Below are 19,698 nucleotides of genomic sequence, written 5' to 3' on the forward strand. Positions count from 1 at the left end.
GCACTGGACTCCCAGCGCACCCTCTGCGTCTCCCTGGTAACCGCCTCGGCCCCACCCCCTCTCCCCCTAGAGTCTAGAGGAAATGGGCGTGCGCGCGGCGTGAGCTTCCGGCACGAAGAGGGGCGGGAGCGATTGTGAATTGGCGGCCAGCAGGGCCAATCGTGGAAGACGGCTGGCGAAGAGCCAATTGCCAGGGCCGGTGGGCGCGGGCAGGGGCGGGGCCTGAGGCGGGGGTGGGCGAGGCCGAGCCAATCGCGGCGACGCGCGGTGCCGGGCCGGGGCGGGGCCGGCGCTGGGGCGGGGCTGGCCGCGACGCGAAGGTGATTGCGGCCTCCTCCGGCCAGGTCTGGGGTCGGGGTCGGGGGCGCCGGCCGGCTTGGCCATGCTGCAGCTGCGGGACTCGGTGGACTCGGCGGGCACGAGCCCCACGGCGGTGCTGGCGGCCGGCGAGGAAGTCGGCGCGGGCGGCGGCGGCGCGGTTGGGGGGCGGCCGGGCGCGGGCACGCCGCTGCGCCAGACGCTGTGGCCGCTCAGCATCCACGACCCCACGCGCCGCGCCCGCGTCAAGGAGTACTTCGTGTTCCGGGTGAGGCGGGCGGGGGGCGCCGGGGACGGGGTGGGCCGGCGGGGGGCCGCGGGAGGGGCTGGGGGGCTCCGGAGAGTGACCCCCGCCTCCGACCGCGCAGCCCGGCACCATCGAGCAGGCGGTGGAGGAGATCGGCGTGGTGGTGCGGCCGGTGGAGGACGGCGACATCCAGGGCGTGTGGCTGCTGACCGAGTGAGCGGGGCGCGCGGGGGCGCGGGGACCGGCCGGGTGGCCTGTGCGCGGGGCGCGCCGGGTGACTCGTGTCGTGTGCGGACAGGGTTGACCACTGGAACAACGAGAAGGAGCGGCTGGTGCTCATCACAGACCAGGCGCTTCTCATCTGCAAGTACGACTTCATCAGCCTTCAGTGCCAGCAGGTGGTCCGCATCGCCTTAAATGCGGTGGACACCATCTCCTGCGGAGAATTCCAGTTTCCCCCGAAATCGCTCAACAAGTAAGTCCGTTCAACAGCGAGCCCTGTACCAGGGCCTGCAGTCAGTCCTTCCCAAACCAGCCCCCCGGTTGTCTTGGGTCTGCCATTATGCAGGAACATAAAAGCGTCGGCCTCAGATCGATAGAAGCGAGAGACTTTCTGACAGCAGGTGCAGTAAGAGGAATTCTGGCACAAAAAGAAAGCGCTTAGGCTTGTGGAAAAATGAACTTGAGGTCTGCGCAGGCAGACCTGACGTGGCATTCTTAAGATGAGGGCCAAACTCAGCCTTTTACCTCTGGCTAGGAAAGGATTGCTCGGGGCCCCGTCAAGCTCTGCTCTAGTTGAACTTTAACAGAAAAAAAGGTAGTGTGTTATTTTAATTTACAGATGTCTCTGAAAGTTAAATGTGAGAACGTTTAGTGGCCAACTTGCAGAGGGAGTATTGTGCAATATGAGGAGCCTAGACTTTAGTCTGGTTGAGTGACTCTGGCAGTCTGGGTAGAGTTTTGCTGAGGAGACTTGATCGGGGACCGGATGCTATGCGTGTCAGGAGTGCCAGCTCGCAGTGAGAAGTCCGGGACCAAAGACCGAAAGTTGCAAACGCGTCATTCATGTTAGCCCACCCACAGACTTCCCACTGTCCATTACGCTGCTTACACTGCACTACTTGTGTAAAGATTGTTTGGCTTAAGCAACACGACACACTCAGTTTGTCGTATTCAGAGTGCTTGGTGTGTGCTGACTGGAGACTGCTGTCACTCTTAGAGTCCACAAGTTCTCCTCTGCTGGTCTTGTCTGTGGCCGTGGAGCAGCTTCCTAACGTCACCCCCCAAACCTGATCGGGCTGCCCGGGAGCGCTGTGGCCTGCCGTGTGAAGTCTTCGTTTTTTCTCTGTAGGCGAGAAGGTTTTGGGATTCGCATTCAGTGGGACAAACAGAGCCGCCCTTCCTTCATAAACAGATGGAACCCCTGGTCCACCAATGTGCCCTATGCCACGTTCATAGAGCATCCGATGGCCGGTGCGGATGAGAAGACAGCCTCTCTGTGCCAGGTAAGACCGTAAGAACCGCGCTGCCCAGCTGTGATGGTGATGTTCTCGGCCTGGCCTGCCCACCACGGTGGCCGCATGTGGCTGTGGAGCACCTTAACTGTTCTAGTAAAACGGAGGAAACAAACTTCTAAATTTTAGAAGTTTTAGTTAGCTTATGTTTAGATAGCCCCATGTGGCTAGTGGCTCCTGGTCAGAGTAGCTCTGTAACACGGCCCCTTGCAGCCACGATCGCCTTGGAGAAGGGCGCAGCAGGGCTCTGGGCAGTCTGTGCTAGGGCCTGCAACCAGGAGAGGACGCCCTGGGTCCAGCGGAGAGGACGTAGTTGGGCCCCACTTGCCGGCCGTGCACGTCGGCCTGCTTCACTAGCCTGGTGGGGGTGGGGGGATTAGGGAGGTCCCTACGGCAGCATGCTCAGACCTGCGGAGGGCAGGCTCTGTCCCCGTGAGCGCAGGGCCAGGGTCTGACGTGTCCAGAGAGCCACGTCGAGAAGGTGAGCTGGGGGCTGCCAGGATGTGGCTGGAAAGGCATCTCATCCAAGGGCAGCGATGGGGGCTGGCGCAGAAACGGGGAGGTTTCCTGGGGTAGATCACTGATCGGCAGCATGTTTTCTCTTTCTTTAAAGTTGGAAAGCTTCAAAGCTATGTTAATCCAAGCTGTCAAAAAAGCCCAGAAAGAGAGTCCTTTGCCGGGACAAGCCAACGGTGTACTGGTCTTGGAGCGTCCCCTCCTCATTGAGACCTACGTGGGATTGATGTCCTTCATTAACAACGAGGCTAAATTGGGTTATTCCATGACCAGAGGCAAAATAGGCTTCTAGACGCTGCCCGCAGGCAGACCTGGGGACTCAGGGCGTCAGACAGGCCAGCTCTGCTGCCCCTGGGAGGGTCGGGGCTGTTAACCTTTAGGGATCTGAGCGCGATGAGAATAGTTAAATGAATTCTATACTTTAGCTGAATCTTGGACATCTGGTAATAGGAGCTACAGACAGAAAGCAAAGTGAATCTAGCTGCCCGTCTTGGCCGGTATTCCGTCTCCTAGAACCTGTTTCCGTGTTTTTCCTGGAGTGTCTGCATTTGGCTTCTCGTGGTGCCTCCCAGCCCAGCACTCTCGCATGTTAATAAACGTGTGATCCCACTAGCGCCTCCCCGCTAGCGCTTCAGCTGTGTAGAGCGTTCCGTCCGGGGGGTCCCTGAACCCCAGTGCCTGCGGTTGCAAATACCTTTGTACTTAGTGTCAAATTTTGTATTTTGAAATTTAATCCATTTTTTTAAAGCTAAATGCAAAACAAGCCAGACTGCTGAACTGAACGAGAGTCTGCCTCCTGAATGAACAGCTGCTTTTGTGTAAATATGTGTTTGACCTAAAGTCACACTTTTTCTAAAATTGTATTGTGTTCATACCTGGCATCTTTCCCAGGCCCAGAAGTTTGCAGGAAGTCATTTTTAGACAATTCATTAATCTGAGAGTCACCTTGGTAGTTCTTTGCAAACAATTTGACAACTATGCCTAGTCTAGGTTTGTGTCCTCAAATTCATCTTTAAAATGGGAATTGCTTAGTTTGCTTTTAAAGAGGGACCGTTATTAGAGTCTCATCTATGCTGCTAACCCCCGCCTCGGTGACCGCAGCGCCCACGCAGACCTGGGGCTGTCCATGTCGCCCTGAGCACACCTGAGCCGTGGCGGCCGCGGAGCATGTCCGTGTGGGACCCAGAGCTCGCCGCCCACCGATGCGCCCTCGTGTCCTCGGCTTGCTGGCTCGGCGGGGAGTGTTTGTTCCCAGCTTGCAGTGCCGGCTCCGGTTTCTTCCTCCGTGTTGACAACTCTGGCGTAGCTGTAGTTGGCGTGGATGTGACCCAATGCAGCCGCTTGTCCGAATCGAAAGGCTGCTGCCACGCCGCCCGCGTCTTGAGCCTTCGCTTTCAGTCTCATAATAAAGACATTTACAATCGAGCAGATGTCGTTCCTTCTTGGAAGCTGTAGCCTTGTAAACCTGCCAACCTGCAGTGCACATTCGGGGCCCTGAGGAGTTCTGTCCCGGCACAGTTCTCTCAGAGACCCCGGACAGCGGTGTGCAGACTGGCCTCAGCCAGGACAACGAGTCCGGTGCGGGACCCCACACCGGCGCTTCCCAGTCCTGGCCGCCGTCGGCAGCACCCGAATTGAGAGGCGGACCCCCGTAGAGCCGCTGCACCCGGCGGCCCTGGGACCTGCGCTCCCTGACCCCCTCCGTGTGGCGCTGCCCTCGCGCTACTTGGGGCTCCCCTCCCCGCACTCCAGAACACAGCCCCCGTGAAGCCCAGGCCCGTTCTCCAGAAACATCCAGGGACGGGGTTTGGCGGCTCCAGAGAACAAGATGTCTGTCTGAGGGAGAAACAGGGTCGGTTACTTTCCGTCAGACAGTGAACCCGAAACCCAAAACAAACCAGTAGTAGTCCTTCCCATGACCCAAACCTTTCACGAACACAGGCATCAACTGCTTTATGAATTAGCAAATGTTTATTTTAAATAAAAATTAGTTTCATACCATACATATTTACAAAAATGCTATAGAAAAATAACAGCAAATCATTTGTTGTGGGCCACCGTGGCTGCAGCAACTCCCCAGAGAAGCCCGTCCCTTCTCCGCAGCCAGCACGTGCCAGGTGTCCTGCCTTGGCCTCACCCGGGCCTGGATACACACAGGTCCTATGTGTGGTCACCGGGCCGTCCGAAGGTGGTGCCAACCCTCTCCTCGGTCTCCAGGAAACACAGACAGAAGTGGTCCTTACTGAGAAGGGCCAGGGAGTCCCCGCTGAAATGCCAGCACAGAGAAAGCACCTGAAAGTCACCTGGAGAAAGACAGGTGGCCAGAGGGTTAAAGGGTGAGCACAGCCCCACACCCCCGAGGGCAGAGAACAGATCTGGAGAGACCCAGCTACAGCCCAAATCCCAGCTCAGGCGGGCCTTCTTCCATCCCCCAGAAGCTGAGAGCAGCGGGCCTGTGCCAGGTGTGCACACTGGGGACTGGCGTGACGTTCACCCAAAGATACTGACGGTGACTGTCACTTCACACCCGAGGCAGTAACACAAATGAGCCAGGGTGCGCTCGTCTGCCAGGGTCCTGCCTACGGCTGGCCGAGGATCACATGACAGCGCTCACCTTCCCCGGGCACCTGCACCGACACGCAGCCCGCCGGCGACCACAGGTACACCTTGCCGCCCCCCGTGCAGATGGCCAGCCGGGGCTGCTGCGGGTCCCACTGGAAGAAGCGCACCGGGGACAGCTGCTCAAGCACCACGAAGAGTCTCAGCTTCTGTATGTCCCAGATCCAGACGGCGTTCGGGACACTGTCTGAGGAGGGAAGATGTGGGCAGCACCCCGGTTCCTCACGGTGCAGGGCAGGCCAGGGACCCGTGCGCACTGCTGCTCCGGCGTCTTGACAGGGCACGCCCCCCCCCCCCCATCCTGCCAAGGCTCACGGGCCACGGGCATGTGTGACGCCTGTTTCTCTAGCCCTTAGAAACTGTAAACACCCTTCTGTCTAGAACAGGCCCACGCCCTGGTGGTACCTGGACCGTGTTCTTTCCCAAACAAAGGAAGAGGCCGGCGGCAGGCGGGACACTGAGGCGCAGTGGCCAACCGGCCGCTGCTCTGCCAGACAAGGCCTGTGCCTCCAGAAGCTTCCGTGGGCACAAGGTCCCAGCACCAGATGGGAGCACACGGCATGCTGGGAAGCCTGTTAACCTGGGTTACTCCTCATACGGTCTGAATGCCTGGGCACCAAAGGAAACCATGAGAGGACCTGGCATGGGCCCGCAGCCACTGACCGTTCCTCGTCGCCAGGAAGTAGTTGTCCGGACTGAAGGCCAGCGCCCCTATGCCAATTTTCGGGTTTGCTCTGTCAGCGATGGGCTTCAAAGTCTGTAAGGAAACTGGCGCCGAGGCAATCTCGTCTAGAACATTGAAGAGGGGACGCTGCAATGTGGCCGCGGCGTGTGCGCACACCTAGACACCGCTGTGACGACTCCCCGCCCTCACGCGGAACCACGACATCATGTTAACGCGTGGGGCAAACTCCTACGAAACAGGCTTCACGGGCCCTGGCACTAGGAGCCGTGTCCCGCGTCCATGTAGCAAGCGCACCCGCAGCGGGGTCCGCGGAGTGCAGTGCCCGCACACGCGGGGCAGGGGCGTGTGGGAACTCCATGCGTTCCCCTTGATTTTGCTGTAACCCTAAAACTGCTCTACAAAAAAAGTCTTAAAAAACATTATAAAACCAGCAGCAAAAGGTCGTAAGAGGATGATGAAGGCCAGGTAGGCAGGTGTGCTCGCTCAGGCCTGCCCGCCCCATGGGGTGCTTACTGAGCCCGGAGGTGGGCCGCAGACAGCGCCCCCTCTCTCCTGAAGCCTGCGTGACGCCCTCACTACGCCCGCTGTACCAAAGCCGGGCCTGAAGCGTAGCCACCTGCCCAGGACCCCAGAGCCGGGACCCCCATCAGCTCCGCAGCTCCAGGCTGGGCCCTTGGCTGACTGCTCCTACCCCTTCCTGGCTTACCGGAGGGCACCTTACCGTTCATTAAAGAAACCACCCTCAGAGCACCAGCTGCCAGATTTGGATCTCCAGCGCTTAGATGCAATCAGCAAACATTTCCCCCCCGCTCCACTGATCCGTGGGTGTGAAGGGGCGCTGGCTGGGAGGTGTTACGGAAAAGGGAAAATGTACCTAAAAAAACCAAATGTCTGGGGCACCTGGGTGGCTCAGTCGATTAAGCGTCTGCCTTCGACTCAGGTCACAATCTCAGGGTCCCAGGTTCAAACCCCACGTCAGGATCCCTGCTCAGCAGGGAGTCTGCTTCTCCCTCTGCCCCTCCGCCTGCTTGTGTGCTCACACGCACGTGCCCACTCTTTCTCTCACAAACCAGTAAAATCTTAAAAAAAAAACAAAGAACATCTGAACTCCACCTGGACAAATGGGACTCTCTCATAAAAAAGAAAAGGAAAACAAGTGAATGACCCCCGCCCTCTGCTACTCACATTTGCTCTCCGTGGTGGAGGCTGGGCCAGCCGCTGCTCTGGGCGGGGGAAAGGCAAGGCGGCCCAGCGCCAGCCGCGGATTCTTCTCGGCTTCCTTATACACAACCTGGAACACATGACAGTCCTGCTACCGCCCCGCTCAGGATGGGTGGGAGCAGAGGCGGTGACAGCACCTGGTAATGGTGACGCCTGACCTCACGGCAAGGCGTGCCATTCCTGGTAACAGGACAGAGACACTGGCCCAGCCACACCCGCTCCCTGTGGGTGTTCTCAGCACCCTCAGGCTGTGCTGGCGGCAAGTGCCAGCTGCATGTAAGCCTGTATCACGCAGCCGGCCGCCTGGCCAGTGCACACGGGCATTTCCCAGGTGGCAGGTTAACAGACACAGGCCAGGGAACGAGGGGCCATCTGTGGCCTGAAGCCTGGCAGGCCTGTGCCCGAGGAGGTGAGGGAGCCCCCGCCTGCCCTCCAGCTTTAGAGGGCGCTGGGGCTGCAGGCTGGAAGGGTCTGCAGCACACCCTTCCAGGCCTGGATGGCCAACCTGCTTGGACTTGGCCTCCCACAACCACGGTTTCGCTCACCTGCACCTCTGGCCAGGCCTCCAGCCCAGTCCTTCCTCAGGACCTCTGCCTGAGTCTGACTTCCCCAGGTACCCTCCTCCCCTTCCCTTCGACACGGTGGTACCTGCAGCCCTACGCCTGCCGGCCTTCCTCCCGTCTTTACTCATGTTTCTCATCTGTGCACAAGCTCCCCAAGGCCGGGTCTGTCTGTTTCCTGCTGTGCTGCTCCTGTTCCCAGCACCTGCCTCAGGACCTTTGCACTTCCTATCCCCCCTGCCTGAACTGCTTCTCCCTCAGAACCTGTATCACTTCTTCCTGGCGTCTGACCCCATGATCCCTCAGCAGGCTGCCTGTCCCTGCCTGCCCCAGGGACACCCACTCCCTACTTCTCTGGTCTGGTTCTCCAGCCCCAGATGCTCAGTGCTTGCAAGTAGGAGACCCTGGTTACTGTGCCGGAAGCAGGGGCAGATCTAAGGCATCTGGGGAGGGGGAGGACAGGGCAAGGACACTGCTTCCAATCCTCTGAAATGTGACAATGACAGAATTTTCTAGTGATGTAAGTACCTACATCACAAGAACGTAAAGAGAAAAAGCAGTATTTTTCTGCCTCCCCTCCCCAAATATTGCTCAGATGGCAGCATGCATTCCAGACTTACTATTTTGGGATTATTAATGGTTGCTGGATGCCCAAACTCTGTGATCATTTTCCAAGTCACGTGATTAAGAATGCGCACCTAAGGAGAGAAAGTGCGCGTGAGGCCCCCCGTCTGCACTGTGCCCTCGGTGTCACCCCGTGCGCTGCTCTGTCCTCACCTTCCCGTCATAGCTTCCAACCGCCAGGAACTGACTGCTGGGGCTCCAGGCCACAGACTTGACACCCAGGGACCACTCGTACGCACAGTAGGCAGACAAGAGCCGGCCATCCAAGGAGTAGAGCAGGACCTTATACTGGAGGGGACACCACGGTTGCTGAAACTCACACTGACCTGAGCGTGGGAAGGACGCAGGCATCTGCCAGCGGGACTCGGACAGTGAGTGGGAAGTTGGAGGGAAGACAGGCCTCCTGCGGAGGCGACAGTGGGGACCTTGGCCACAAACATAGGACTTTCTGGTCAAAGGACTGCTGCTCGGCATCAGAGCCCAGGAAGCTAACCGAGCCGCCACATTCCCAAAGCATCAGGTAAATACAGGTCAAAGCACTTAAAACACAAAGGGTCTACCTGGTGACTTTCTATACCTCCAGACAGGTGTCCCACACCGCCAGCACACAGCCATTTGGGGCCCACTCAATCCCTGCGAGGTCCTGGGTCTCTGTATCAAAGTGCTTCCAAAGGTAAGAGGGAGAAACAGATTAAATTTGAAAGTGTTTCCTTAAACAGATGCACAATTTATAATTTATGTTTTCATTTAACACATTTAGTATTTAATTTCCTTATACAGAAATGGACAAAAATACCTACAGTTCTGTCCTTCTGCAGTTAAAATCCTGCCTGAGCACTGAGGAGGTCCCAAGCTGGCCAGCACATGGCTGGAGCCCTCCAGGCAGGACAGGACCCAGCACAGCCCCCCATGCTACCCGCCCCACGCGCCCCTCTCCCTCCTCTTCCCGCCTGGTTCAGCCTCACTCCTGGAAGGGGAATGCAGGCAAGGTCGTGCCAGGACACTCCATGCCCGGTTGATGAGACCTCCTCGGTGCTCTGATGGAGTGGGCATTCTCATGCCGGAGGCTTCTCTGCACCTGCCCTCCCACAGATGTAAGCCCGGCCAGGGGAGGGAGGGCTCTGCGCCCTGGCTGCTCAGCGCCCTGGCACCCTGGCGTCTTGCCCAGAGCAGGCACTCTTCCTCCTCATACAGCAACGCACGTGCAAACCCCACCGCCATAACAAAAGGAAAACGGCTCGAAATGATGGCACATCACACCCACCGCCCAGTGGACGGGCCCATTCTCCACCCCGCTCTGGAGAGAGGACGTCGCACTGCTGCACACCTTCCCAAAGGGGCCCTGGAGCCGCCAGGAACCCACGTGTCAGCCACCCCCACCCAGAGGGTCACTGAGCACCTCCTACCCGCAGGAGCTGCCAGTCGCTGCAGACGAAGACGCTCACATGGTCCTTGCAGTCCCGCCGCTCTGCCAGCGCCATGTAGCGGCCGTCCCGGGTAAAGGTAATCCCTGCCGAGAGGAAAAGGGCCTGCTGTCCAGGGCCGAGGAGAAATCACACGTTCAAGGAGGGATGAGAAGCAGAGGTGGCAAGAAGGGACGGGCGCAGGAAGGGACGGTCGCACGTGGCCCAGAGAAGAGCCGAGCGCAAGCATCCAGGGCCCCACAGACGGCGACGTGGTCCTGGCTCTACCGCCTGGCTGGGCTGCTCCACGTACCCCGCAGACCATGGCTGAAGCCCCGAAGAGCCACAGAATGTTACTGAAAAATGCAGCTTACCCCCTACTTGACACCCTACGGATTGTCATGTACTTAGAAAATACATCGTCAGGGACTCTGCTGGTTTTTAAAGTCAGCTTGTTGTTACACTTATTTTTACTTTTGAATTTAATTACTTGGAAAAAGTAAATTTAAGGTAAGAATCTGGAAATACTTCAGTTGAAAATGTTAATTTTCCAGGTCTGTATGAGCTCAAAAAGCCCTGGACCGCATCTCACACTTCATGACCCGGAAGAACACACAGACACTTGTCGCTTCCACTCAGGAAATGTGTGTGCCGTCGAGAGACGCTGAGACTCAAGTCATAAGCACAAAAAGTGTGCAACTGCATTTCATTCACATTCAAGTTCCAGGTTGCTAATGACAACAGAAAAAGTGGAAAAATATTCAAATTATATAAGGCTTCATTCTGCTTATTAAATGAAAGACACACCACTGCACATTCAGGACCGGGTGCCCGCTAGCTCCCGGCAGCCCACGCACAGAGTCATGTGGTGGTGGGCCGCGTGTGCAGAGCCTTCCGGAGGCCACCCGGCTGCACTCTCCTGGGCATGGAGACCGCGGGGCTGGCCGCCAGGAGGCCTAGAGGCTTGAAGTTCAGAACGGGGGCGGGGGGGTGTCCCAGGAGAGGCATGAACTGAAGGGACCTGAGCCCAACCCTACGACAGAGGGAAGGGGACCGCACGCAAACCCTGCTTCTTTGCGGCCCTTTGGTTCTATCTTGAAAGGGGAGTCCCTGTCCTCTAGAGACACACGTGGGAAGTCACAGACGAAACACCAGCGGGTCTGGGTGCAGAGAAAAAAGGCTCGCTATGCACGGATACGCTGCGGAGGCTGCTTCTGCCCATAAATTCTCTGCGATAAAAGAGGGCACCCCCTCCCTGAACCGAAACTACACAGAAATGGTTCTCCAATCAGCTTTGGCCGACTCACCCTGCTGACAGGCTTTGGGGTACTTGATGTAAGACACAGACTTTGTGCACAAGGACCACACAGTTATCCGCAGCTGTCGAGCGGAAGGGGAAAGAAAACAGCGCACATTTAGCAGTTTTCCAAAGACCGCTTTAAGTCTCCCACCGCGTCCCACTCAGTGACCCGAGTAACAGTTTACCGCAGAATTAAAAACAGTCATAGTTCCAGGGATGTTGCCTCTGAGTTTACTGTTGTTAAACCTCATGCTCTGAGTATCTGGTTTTCACTGTAACTAGCAGGTGAGCACCACGAGGTCAAACCTAAGTGCATTTTAGTTTGAAACTTCAAAGTAAGGGCGATCTTCCTGTTGGAACAGACCCGCAGAAGCTCCACAGTCCAAGAGCTCATGTGGGAACGCTGGACGGGACGCCGGGGTCCCCAGCACCTAGTGAGGTCGACCCGCTTCCTTCTCCGTCTCAGCACACAGGTGAGCAGGACGTGGCGGCGGGACCGCCCGCACACACGGCTGCTGCCGCACAGGGCTTCTGGGGGTGACCACGGTGCCGCCCTCAGCCGCCTGTCCTCTCCTTTCCCACCCGAGCGCTTGGCGGCATGCACACGGCCACGTGTCCCCAGGAAAAGCCCTCAGAGGGGACGTGGGCCTCTCTGTCACAACACACAAGCGTCCAAACACCCGTCTACACTTGCATCTAATACTGAGGGTCTACAACCCCCTAGATCCCTTCAGAGCCTAAAAGTGAATAGCCAGAAAGTCTTAAGCCCAATTCCTAGTTTTGTTTCTGAAAACCATCTCCATGCCCTTTCCATTGGCCAATGTGGAAGTTCACTACCCGAGGAGTGTCCAGCAGCTGACTGTGAATGAGGACGACACCGGAAAACTCACGACGACTTGGGTGCAATAACCACAGCGTGCTGTTCGCACGAACCCAGGCTAACAGAGCAATGGACCAACAGGGTCCAGAAACAGACCCACACGCACACGGCCAACTGATTTTTGACAAAACGTGCAACCAGAAAAGATATAAATTCAAAATAGGTCATACGTCTAACTTAGTGGCCAAAACCATAAAACTTCTGGGAGAAAACAGAATAAACTCTTTTTGATCTTGGGTTGGGTGGGGATTCCTTTAGATACTAAGTGCACTAAACATAAAAGAAAAATAGTGGATCTGTTAGACTCTGTTACTCACTTCTGCTCTTAAAGGAAGCGGTTAAATAAATGAGAAAGCGAGCAGCCAAGCAGCAGAAAACACCTGCCAAACACCGTCCGACAAAGGACCTGCACCCAGAGTAGATCACAGGAAACTGCACAACGAGCGACGATGCGACAAACAGCCTAATAAAGAAACGACAGGGGACGCGGACAAAAGTCATACGGTGACGAGCACCTGAAGGACGTCTAACATCCTTAGTCACGAGGAAACACAAATTAAAACCACAAGGAGACAGCGCGACACGGCACAGACTCACGGCAGAAACGCGGAATGACGCGTGGCAGTGAGCGTCAGCAGCTGAGCTCTCCTGCCGGTGGCTGGGATGCAGGGCACGGGAGAGGCCAGTCGGAGCCTCCTGAAAGGTTCGCGGGCACCGCCCGGCATCCCAGCCCCGGGGGCTCCCCCAGAGCGAGGAGACGTGCGCAGACTGCCATGTGCATGGTCGCAGCAGCTCTGCTCGTCACAGCGCACATGGGCAACAGCCCAACTGTGTCCAAGGGCGGGCGGGAAGCAAATGCCCAGCTCCGTGCGGCATGGTGGCGCCCCACTACCGGGAGCCGCCCGCGGACCCCTCGACGACAGCAGGGGGCCAAGTGACAGACGCCCGCATGCCGCGGTCCCGCTGATGGAGAACGTGGCTGCTAGGACCAGCGTGGGGGCGGACGGGGTGTCCCTGTTCCGCTGCACGGGCACCTCAAGGGCTGGGTGGTACCGTTTACCAGGATAGTTGACCGGCTTTGTGGGTATGTAAGAAAAAGTCTGCGAGTTTATTTTTTTGAGGCACCTATAAACTGTTTACAAGGACTCGGAGAAGTGGAAAGTAATAGGACTGAAAAACACAGCACGAGAGCCCAGACCAGAAGAACGCAATGCATCATGACGAGACAACGGTCCTCACTGAGTGCAGCTAGTAACACAGCCTCACAAGTACGTTGAAAACAACCGACAGAACGAGGGCAACGAAGACGGACCAGTCCTGTCAGACGCTCACATGCTAGAAACCCCAGGGACCTAAACAGTGTGCAGCTGGCACATTGATGGACCAACAACTGAATAGGGTGAAAAGTCAGAAATGTTCAGGGCGCCTTGTGGCTCAGTCGGTTGAGTATCCGACTCTTGGTTTCGGCTCAGGTCATGATCTCAGGGTCATGGGATCAAGCCCCAGGATGGGCTCTGTGCTCAGTGCGGGAGTCTGCTTGGGATTCTCTCTCCCTCTCCCTCCCCCTCTGCCTTCCCCTCACTTGCGCTTGCTCTCTCTCTCTCTCAAATAAATAAAATCTATACAATTTTTTTCAAAAAAGTCAGAAATGTTCTATAAATATAAAGAAATTCAGTTCTTGATAAACATTGTTGGGGAAAAGATGAAAACTGATCCCTACCTCACCCCACACACCATTATGGACTCCACATCACCCTGAATCACATATTTAAATGAAGTGTGAGAGTGTGTAGGTATTTAAAACAAGATACGAAAGCACTCGACCTAATAGAGAAATGAAAATTAAAACCAAACTGCAACAGCACTAGAGCTCTACGGGACTGGCAATCATTTTAAACCCTGACACAAATACTCTGGAAAGGTGATGCCATCTACCCTAACCAGGCAACCCCCCAGGTTACACCTGAGACAGGTCAGGTACAATAGACGCTCAGCAACATGGGTCCCTCGAGTGCCCAGAATAGCACAGTGACATGATTTCTCCAAGGAGGGATGGAAGAAGGAGCCATAGCTTCCGTGTTGATGAGCTGAAAACCACCGAGGGGAACAGAACCACCACAGAACACAGAGTATGAGTCCACGTACAGAAACTTTAAACAAAGGCCAAACAGCAGTGTGTACGTTCGTGTGTGGGTGTGTGTGCACACACCGGGCTTCCCTTCTTACACGCCTGGAACCCTGTCCAAAGGGCCCACAATGTCTTTGTCACGTGGGTGTGCAGGAGACAGGGAGTCCACGGAACGTGCCCATCTGGAGACTGGGTTCTGGCCCCAAGAACTCTACTCATGAAGACTGTCAGGCGAGGCCACATATATAGCTCCAATCACCGTATCTGAGAGGAAACACAAGCTGTTAGCATCTTGAAAAGGCCAACATGGGCACCACAGGGAAACCAAGTGCCCTTTGTGTCCTGCTCACCGTCCGACAGCCTGCATCAGCAGACACCACATTTAAAGCAGGTTTTCAAACCGAAACAGAAGCTATGGGAAGCCACGTGGCCATCTGAAGCAGCCATCCCTGCACGGCTGGATACAAACCTTATCCCAGACGATGCCAATGTGAAAGAGACTGAAAAACACCGGACGACATCCCACAGGGTCACTCCGCATCCTCAGGGCTCCCTTGCCACATGCGTGCACTGGCCGACTGGGAGCCCAGACCTGAGATGGCCCTCAGCGGCTTCAGACCCAAACACTGGCTTATAACAGCCTCTCAAAGATCACATCACTAAAGGGGTTCATGCATTTTTCTACATTTGAGACAAACTCTGCCGACACCAAAGACCTCCTACCCTAACACCGTCTACAAAATTCCCTAATTTTACACATTTATGAGGCACACTTACACTATCCCAGGATTTATGACCAGATTTCAAATACCCGTCTCTGTCTGTGGAGCCCCGGCTGCTGCCAGTGGCCAGGGGGAGGGAAGGACGAAGCAGCCACTAACGGTCACAGGTGAGGCGGCTGCAGGAAAACACGGAAGCTCGCTCACGGTGAAGCTCACCTTCTACTGCCAAAGTGAAGGAACTGCTTAAATCCTTAAAAATGTAACTGAAGAATTTTTTAAAAATCTGCTTTAGTTTTCTTTAAATGTGGGCAAAAAGATTATGTAATGACACGATGTGATTATAGCACTCTGACTTAAGACACACGTCCTTCTCCAAAATTCACCCACTTCACCGCTGCCATGCGACTTCGGGAGGAAGGGATCCGCGACGTGGGCCCGCGCACTTACGTGGAACTCGGTGGTGTTGAGAATGTGGCGCCCGTCCGGGCTCCAGCACGAGGCCACCAGCCCGGCCGAGCCCTCGTCGATTCTGCAGTGCCACTCCGGCTGCTCCAGGGACCATACCTGCATGTGCAACACACACGAGTGCAGAACCGGGATGGATCAGCACACGGACCACGGCAAACACAGCTCACGACACGGGGGATCTTGCCAAACTTTTCATGAGGAGGGACTGGGGCCTGCTTGCAGCACAAAGCCACACGGCTGTGTGACTTCACTGTGTTCTGTTTCAAACAGTTTATTCCCTTTGCCAGCCCTAAAAGCTCCTTCAGGGAGACTTCAGAGCTATAAAAAACACCACATCTACTGCTTCCCAAAACCCATGATGTCCAAGTTGCTATACAGCTGTCTGCGAACACTTCCTGTTATGGAATTCTATTTGGTTACAAATTAAGAATATCTAAGTGTTTTCTCATTTTGAAAGTACTTAAACCATCAGAACTATTATAATCTTAAGAGAAAACTGGCTTCGAGCTACATTGCCCTTTTCTCCCCCCAAACTATGATGGCAACAGAACACGAGCATTCTGTCCAGGCTACACTCTGGGAAGGCCTCCCGGCTCCAAGCCCTGCGGGCAGCGCACCTGCACCAGCCCCCGCTTGTACATGGCACACAGGATGAACAGGGAGTCCGCCGACCACTCGATGTGCTGGATCTGGTCCAGGCATGTGTACAGCTGAAGAATCTGAAGGGTGTTCACATCCCGGATCACTAACCGGTACTGGACACAAGAAGCCTAGAGGGGGAAAGACAGCCCTTGACGGCCTGCAATCTAAAGAAAGGAGCCTTCTGAGTATCTGAGCTCCTCTCTGCCCAGGAATCCTATTTCCTTCTCTCCTTGCAGACGTGCCTTCTATGTGGATGGCCTCATGTTCACCAACTGTATCGCCCACTCCAAACAGCAGAGAAGTTCACACAGGGATACAGCTGAAATTGTTATGTTCCAGGTTAAAGTATTCTGTTAAAACTCTCTACTCGAGTCATTTTCTACTCCTTCCCTACTTACACATTAAGAACTCAAGTAGGAAGCAGCGTGGGACGAGCTCTTCTGTCACTAACCAAGGGCTCTGCTGCTTGGAGCACCTGCAGACAAGTCATAGGAAGTGAGGATGGAGGTCTCGGGGTCCTCGCTGAGAAGGACCACTGAGACGTAAGGATGCTTTGCAAATGCTCACTTACTTCCAGGTAACAGAACATATGTACTGGTCTCTGCCCCTGGGGCCCTGGCACAGGACACCTGAAGCCCTTGAAACCTCCTGAGTGATGTAAGAGCATCTTTTGTTCTAATGAGGCAACCCTAGGCAGGTTTCCCGGTCACCAGACATACCAGCTGTGATTAGAAGCTTGGAATTTTCAGCCGCACCCCATCCTTGAGAGAGGGGAGAGGGGCTGGAAATGGAGTTAACAATTGATCGTGAGAAATCCTCTGTAAAATGCCAACAGTACGGAGGTCGGAGAGCTTCTAGGCTGGTGAACACACCCACATAGGGAAGGTGATACACCCCACCCCCACGGGGACAGAGGCTCCTGCAGCCGAGACCCTCCGAGACCTTGTCCTATGTAACTCTCCATCACCTGGCTGGTCACTGCATCCCTTAGCCTAGGCTCCAGCACACGGGCAGATGTAAGCCCGTGTTTCCCTGAGTTCCGTGAGCCGCTCTGGCAGATTAACCAAACCTGAGAGGGCACTGTGGAAACTTGTAGCCTGGTGAGTCTGTGGGTAACCTGAAGGCCTGCTCCTGTGGCTGGCATCTGGCGTGGGGTGGGTACTGTCGACCTGTGGGTCTCCAGGCAGATTGTGCCAGAACTGAGTCGTAGGACACCCCACTGGTATCCTGGAGGCTCAAGGGAGATGTGTGGGATGAGGATTACGCTTTCCCCGCACAGGAGGAAAAAGCAGGGACGTTTATCTTACAGCTGCACTGCCTTATTCTGAATACTGACTAGGAAAATGTGCAAGTGTCAATACTGTTTTCTTGAAGACAGTTTATGGCCATGGTTGTTAATAATACCCATATCTAAGCAAATAATTTGAGTTTACTTATCTGCTGACTGTAGATTATACTACAATTTAAAAATCAAGAACTGATTTTTAAATATTAATTGTTTCCTTCTTGTCCTTATCAAGATCAAACTAGATTATTGGTTTGTGTTCTATTAACTTTCATCTTAAAGAGGCCTCATGAGTTTTCCTCGTCAAAAGGAGAGGGGAGAACAAACATGGGTCACACTGTAGCTCTGTGATCAGTTACAATGAACTCCTTACGAAATGAAATAGCTGTATCAACACTTGTGAAACCATGTCAAATCTGTTGCAAGATATTAAAAATGGCAACACAGACCTACTTTCTTCAGGATTTAGGACAGACCTTTGAAGAACGTGATTCCAGTAACATTATAATCATGTGTCTTGCAATATCTTCACCAGAGTGTAGAAGCCAAAAGAGCAACAGAAAGAAAGCAAAGTAATACAGTCTTTCTTTCTATAATTTACTGGGATCTTCATATACATGATTTTTAAAAACCTAATTTATGGGGAGCACTCTGACAAATATACTACGGTTTCTGGGATGAACTTAAAGCAGAAGACTTATGTATTTTTTAGCTGAATGCTAATTTATGTGATTTAGAATAATGCCTCTATAAAGGAGTTATTTTCTCAAAGAGCTAGACAGATAACAGGAATGTTAGTAAGGCTCAATCTGAAAAAGAATCCTGAAGCATCAGTCAGTTCATACACAGAACCAAGTACACTTTCATAAGGCATGATTTTTTTCTTAATGGATTTCCAATGTCAATTATCTCCCTCCTACTGCCTCCCCCACCCAAGATTCTGAGGAGATAACACTGATGATATCGGTCTATTTCAAAACTTACATTTCCTGTACAGAGTAGGTCAGTGATTTTAGCACCATTCTGCTGCCCCAGTAATGAACGGCTCAAGTCCTAACGGCTCAAATAAACAGCAGCAGAGCAGACAACTCCCTTTATCTGGACACGGATTGGTATTACTTGCATCACTTACTTGGCACGTGGTAGAGACAGGTGAGGAGGGCCGGAAAAGACAAAGAGGCTGCACTACTGCACCAGATTACAGCCAACAGAATCATCTATCTGCCTTTTGTGTCAAAATAACAATGAGCTGATACCCCTGTATCCTCAAATGTGTGAGGACAGCATTGCCATTATCTGCCTCTGACAGATGGAAACTGAGGTGCATGGAGGCTGGCACCTGCCCAAGTCTGGTTCCTGGGGCTCCTGCTCGGAGCATCTGCCCAAGTCCTCTGCCCTGAGCCCCTGCTCCAGATATTCACCCAGGTCACCTGCGCAGAGCCCCGCTCAGGATATCTGCCCCAGTCCCCTGCCCAGGACCACTGCCCAAGTCCCCTGCCCCAAACCCCTGCTCTAGCATCCACCCAGGTCACCTACACCGAGCCCTGGGTCGGGATGTCTGCCCAGGTCCCCTGCCCTAGGGCCCCTGCTCCAGGCATCCTCTCAGGACCACTGCCCAGGACCACTGCCCGGGTCCCCCGCCCCAGGGCCCCTGCTCCGGGTATCTACCTGGGTCCCCTGACCCTGGGCTCCTGTTCCAGGCATCCGCCCGGGACCACTGCCCGGTCCCCTGCCCCAGGGCCCCTGCCCCGGTACCCTGACCCTGGGCTCCTGTGCCAGGCATCCGCCCGGATCCCCGGGTTGAGGCCCGTACCCGAGGACCCCCGCGCTGCTTCCCCCCGAGCCCCGAGGCCGCTCACCAGGTATTTGCCGTCCGGGGAAAACTTGCAGAGCAGGCTGGAAAGCTTGAACACCTCAGAGAAGTTCATGGCGGCCGCCGACCCCGGACCCGCGAACGTCAGGGCAGGTAGGACTGGCGCAACCACTACCTCCGCGGCCGGAAGTGACGAGGACGGAAGCAAGGCACAGCCTATCATGGCCCCGGGTGCCGCGCGGCATTGTGGGGCTTGTAGTTCGCGCTGTTACGCGCCACAGCGCTCCTTCCCGCCCAGGCGGTCTTCTCCCGCTGGGTTTGCCAGAAAAACGCAGCGCGCGCGCGCGCGCTCCAATTGAATTTCAGACAACGAGTCATTTTTGTGGATAAACGTTCCCAAAACGGCGTGGGACATACCTATACTAAAAAAGTACCCTCTTATCTGAAATTCAAATGTACATGGGCGTCCCGTGTGACTGCATTTACATTTATATGTATATTTATACTTCTATGTAATTACGCTTATATGTAAGTACATTTACACATAAATATGCGTTTGTATATAAATATGTAATACTGTATATACATATGTTATATTTTATACATGGTGTATAAGTGCACATTCGTTTTTCTTTGTTTTCTTTTAAGCTGCATTGGGCAACCCTGCCTATAGCGAGGCCTTCGCCTCACCTCTGGTTCCACCCAGATCTGGGCAGAATGGCTCGGCCGCTGACTCCGCAGGGCCGTGGGTCG

General features: G+C 54.9%; 2 protein-coding genes across 3 annotated transcripts; one reads left to right on the forward strand and one right to left on the reverse strand.

Annotated features, from left to right (window-relative positions):
- The first annotated feature begins 306 nt into the window (after positions 1–306).
- Positions 307–4,020, forward strand: TPRG1L (tumor protein p63 regulated 1 like). The gene is made up of 5 exons (XM_026520006.4): positions 307–586; positions 687–778; positions 864–1,040; positions 1,917–2,070; positions 2,693–4,020. The coding sequence occupies exons 1-5, from the start codon at positions 383–385 to the stop codon at positions 2,885–2,887; spliced, it is 822 nt and encodes a 273-aa protein (XP_026375791.1). The 5' UTR covers positions 307–382; the 3' UTR covers positions 2,888–4,020.
- Positions 4,021–4,547: 527 nt separating this feature from the next.
- WRAP73 (WD repeat containing, antisense to TP73) lies at positions 4,548–19,151 on the reverse strand. 2 transcript variants are annotated; one of them, XM_026520003.4, is made up of 12 exons: positions 18,992–19,151; positions 15,823–15,975; positions 15,185–15,301; positions 11,015–11,087; positions 9,711–9,814; positions 8,882–8,968; positions 8,458–8,592; positions 8,301–8,378; positions 7,085–7,190; positions 5,878–6,003; positions 5,210–5,401; positions 4,548–4,898 (listed from the first exon to the last, which is right to left on the reverse strand). In XM_026520003.4, exons 1-12 carry the CDS (start codon positions 19,058–19,060, stop codon positions 4,756–4,758), a joined length of 1,383 nt encoding a protein of 460 aa, XP_026375788.2. In that variant the 5' UTR covers positions 19,061–19,151; the 3' UTR covers positions 4,548–4,755. The 2 variants fall into 2 exon arrangements, with proteins under 2 accessions (XP_026375788.2, XP_048077893.1); XM_048221936.2 differs by lacking the exons at positions 11,015–11,087; positions 18,992–19,151.
- Between the last annotated feature and the right edge of the window lie 547 nt (positions 19,152–19,698).

The sequence above is a fragment of the Ursus arctos genome, unplaced genomic scaffold (assembly GCF_023065955.2).
Source record: "Ursus arctos isolate Adak ecotype North America unplaced genomic scaffold, UrsArc2.0 scaffold_32, whole genome shotgun sequence".
NCBI lineage: Eukaryota > Metazoa > Chordata > Mammalia > Carnivora > Ursidae > Ursus > Ursus arctos.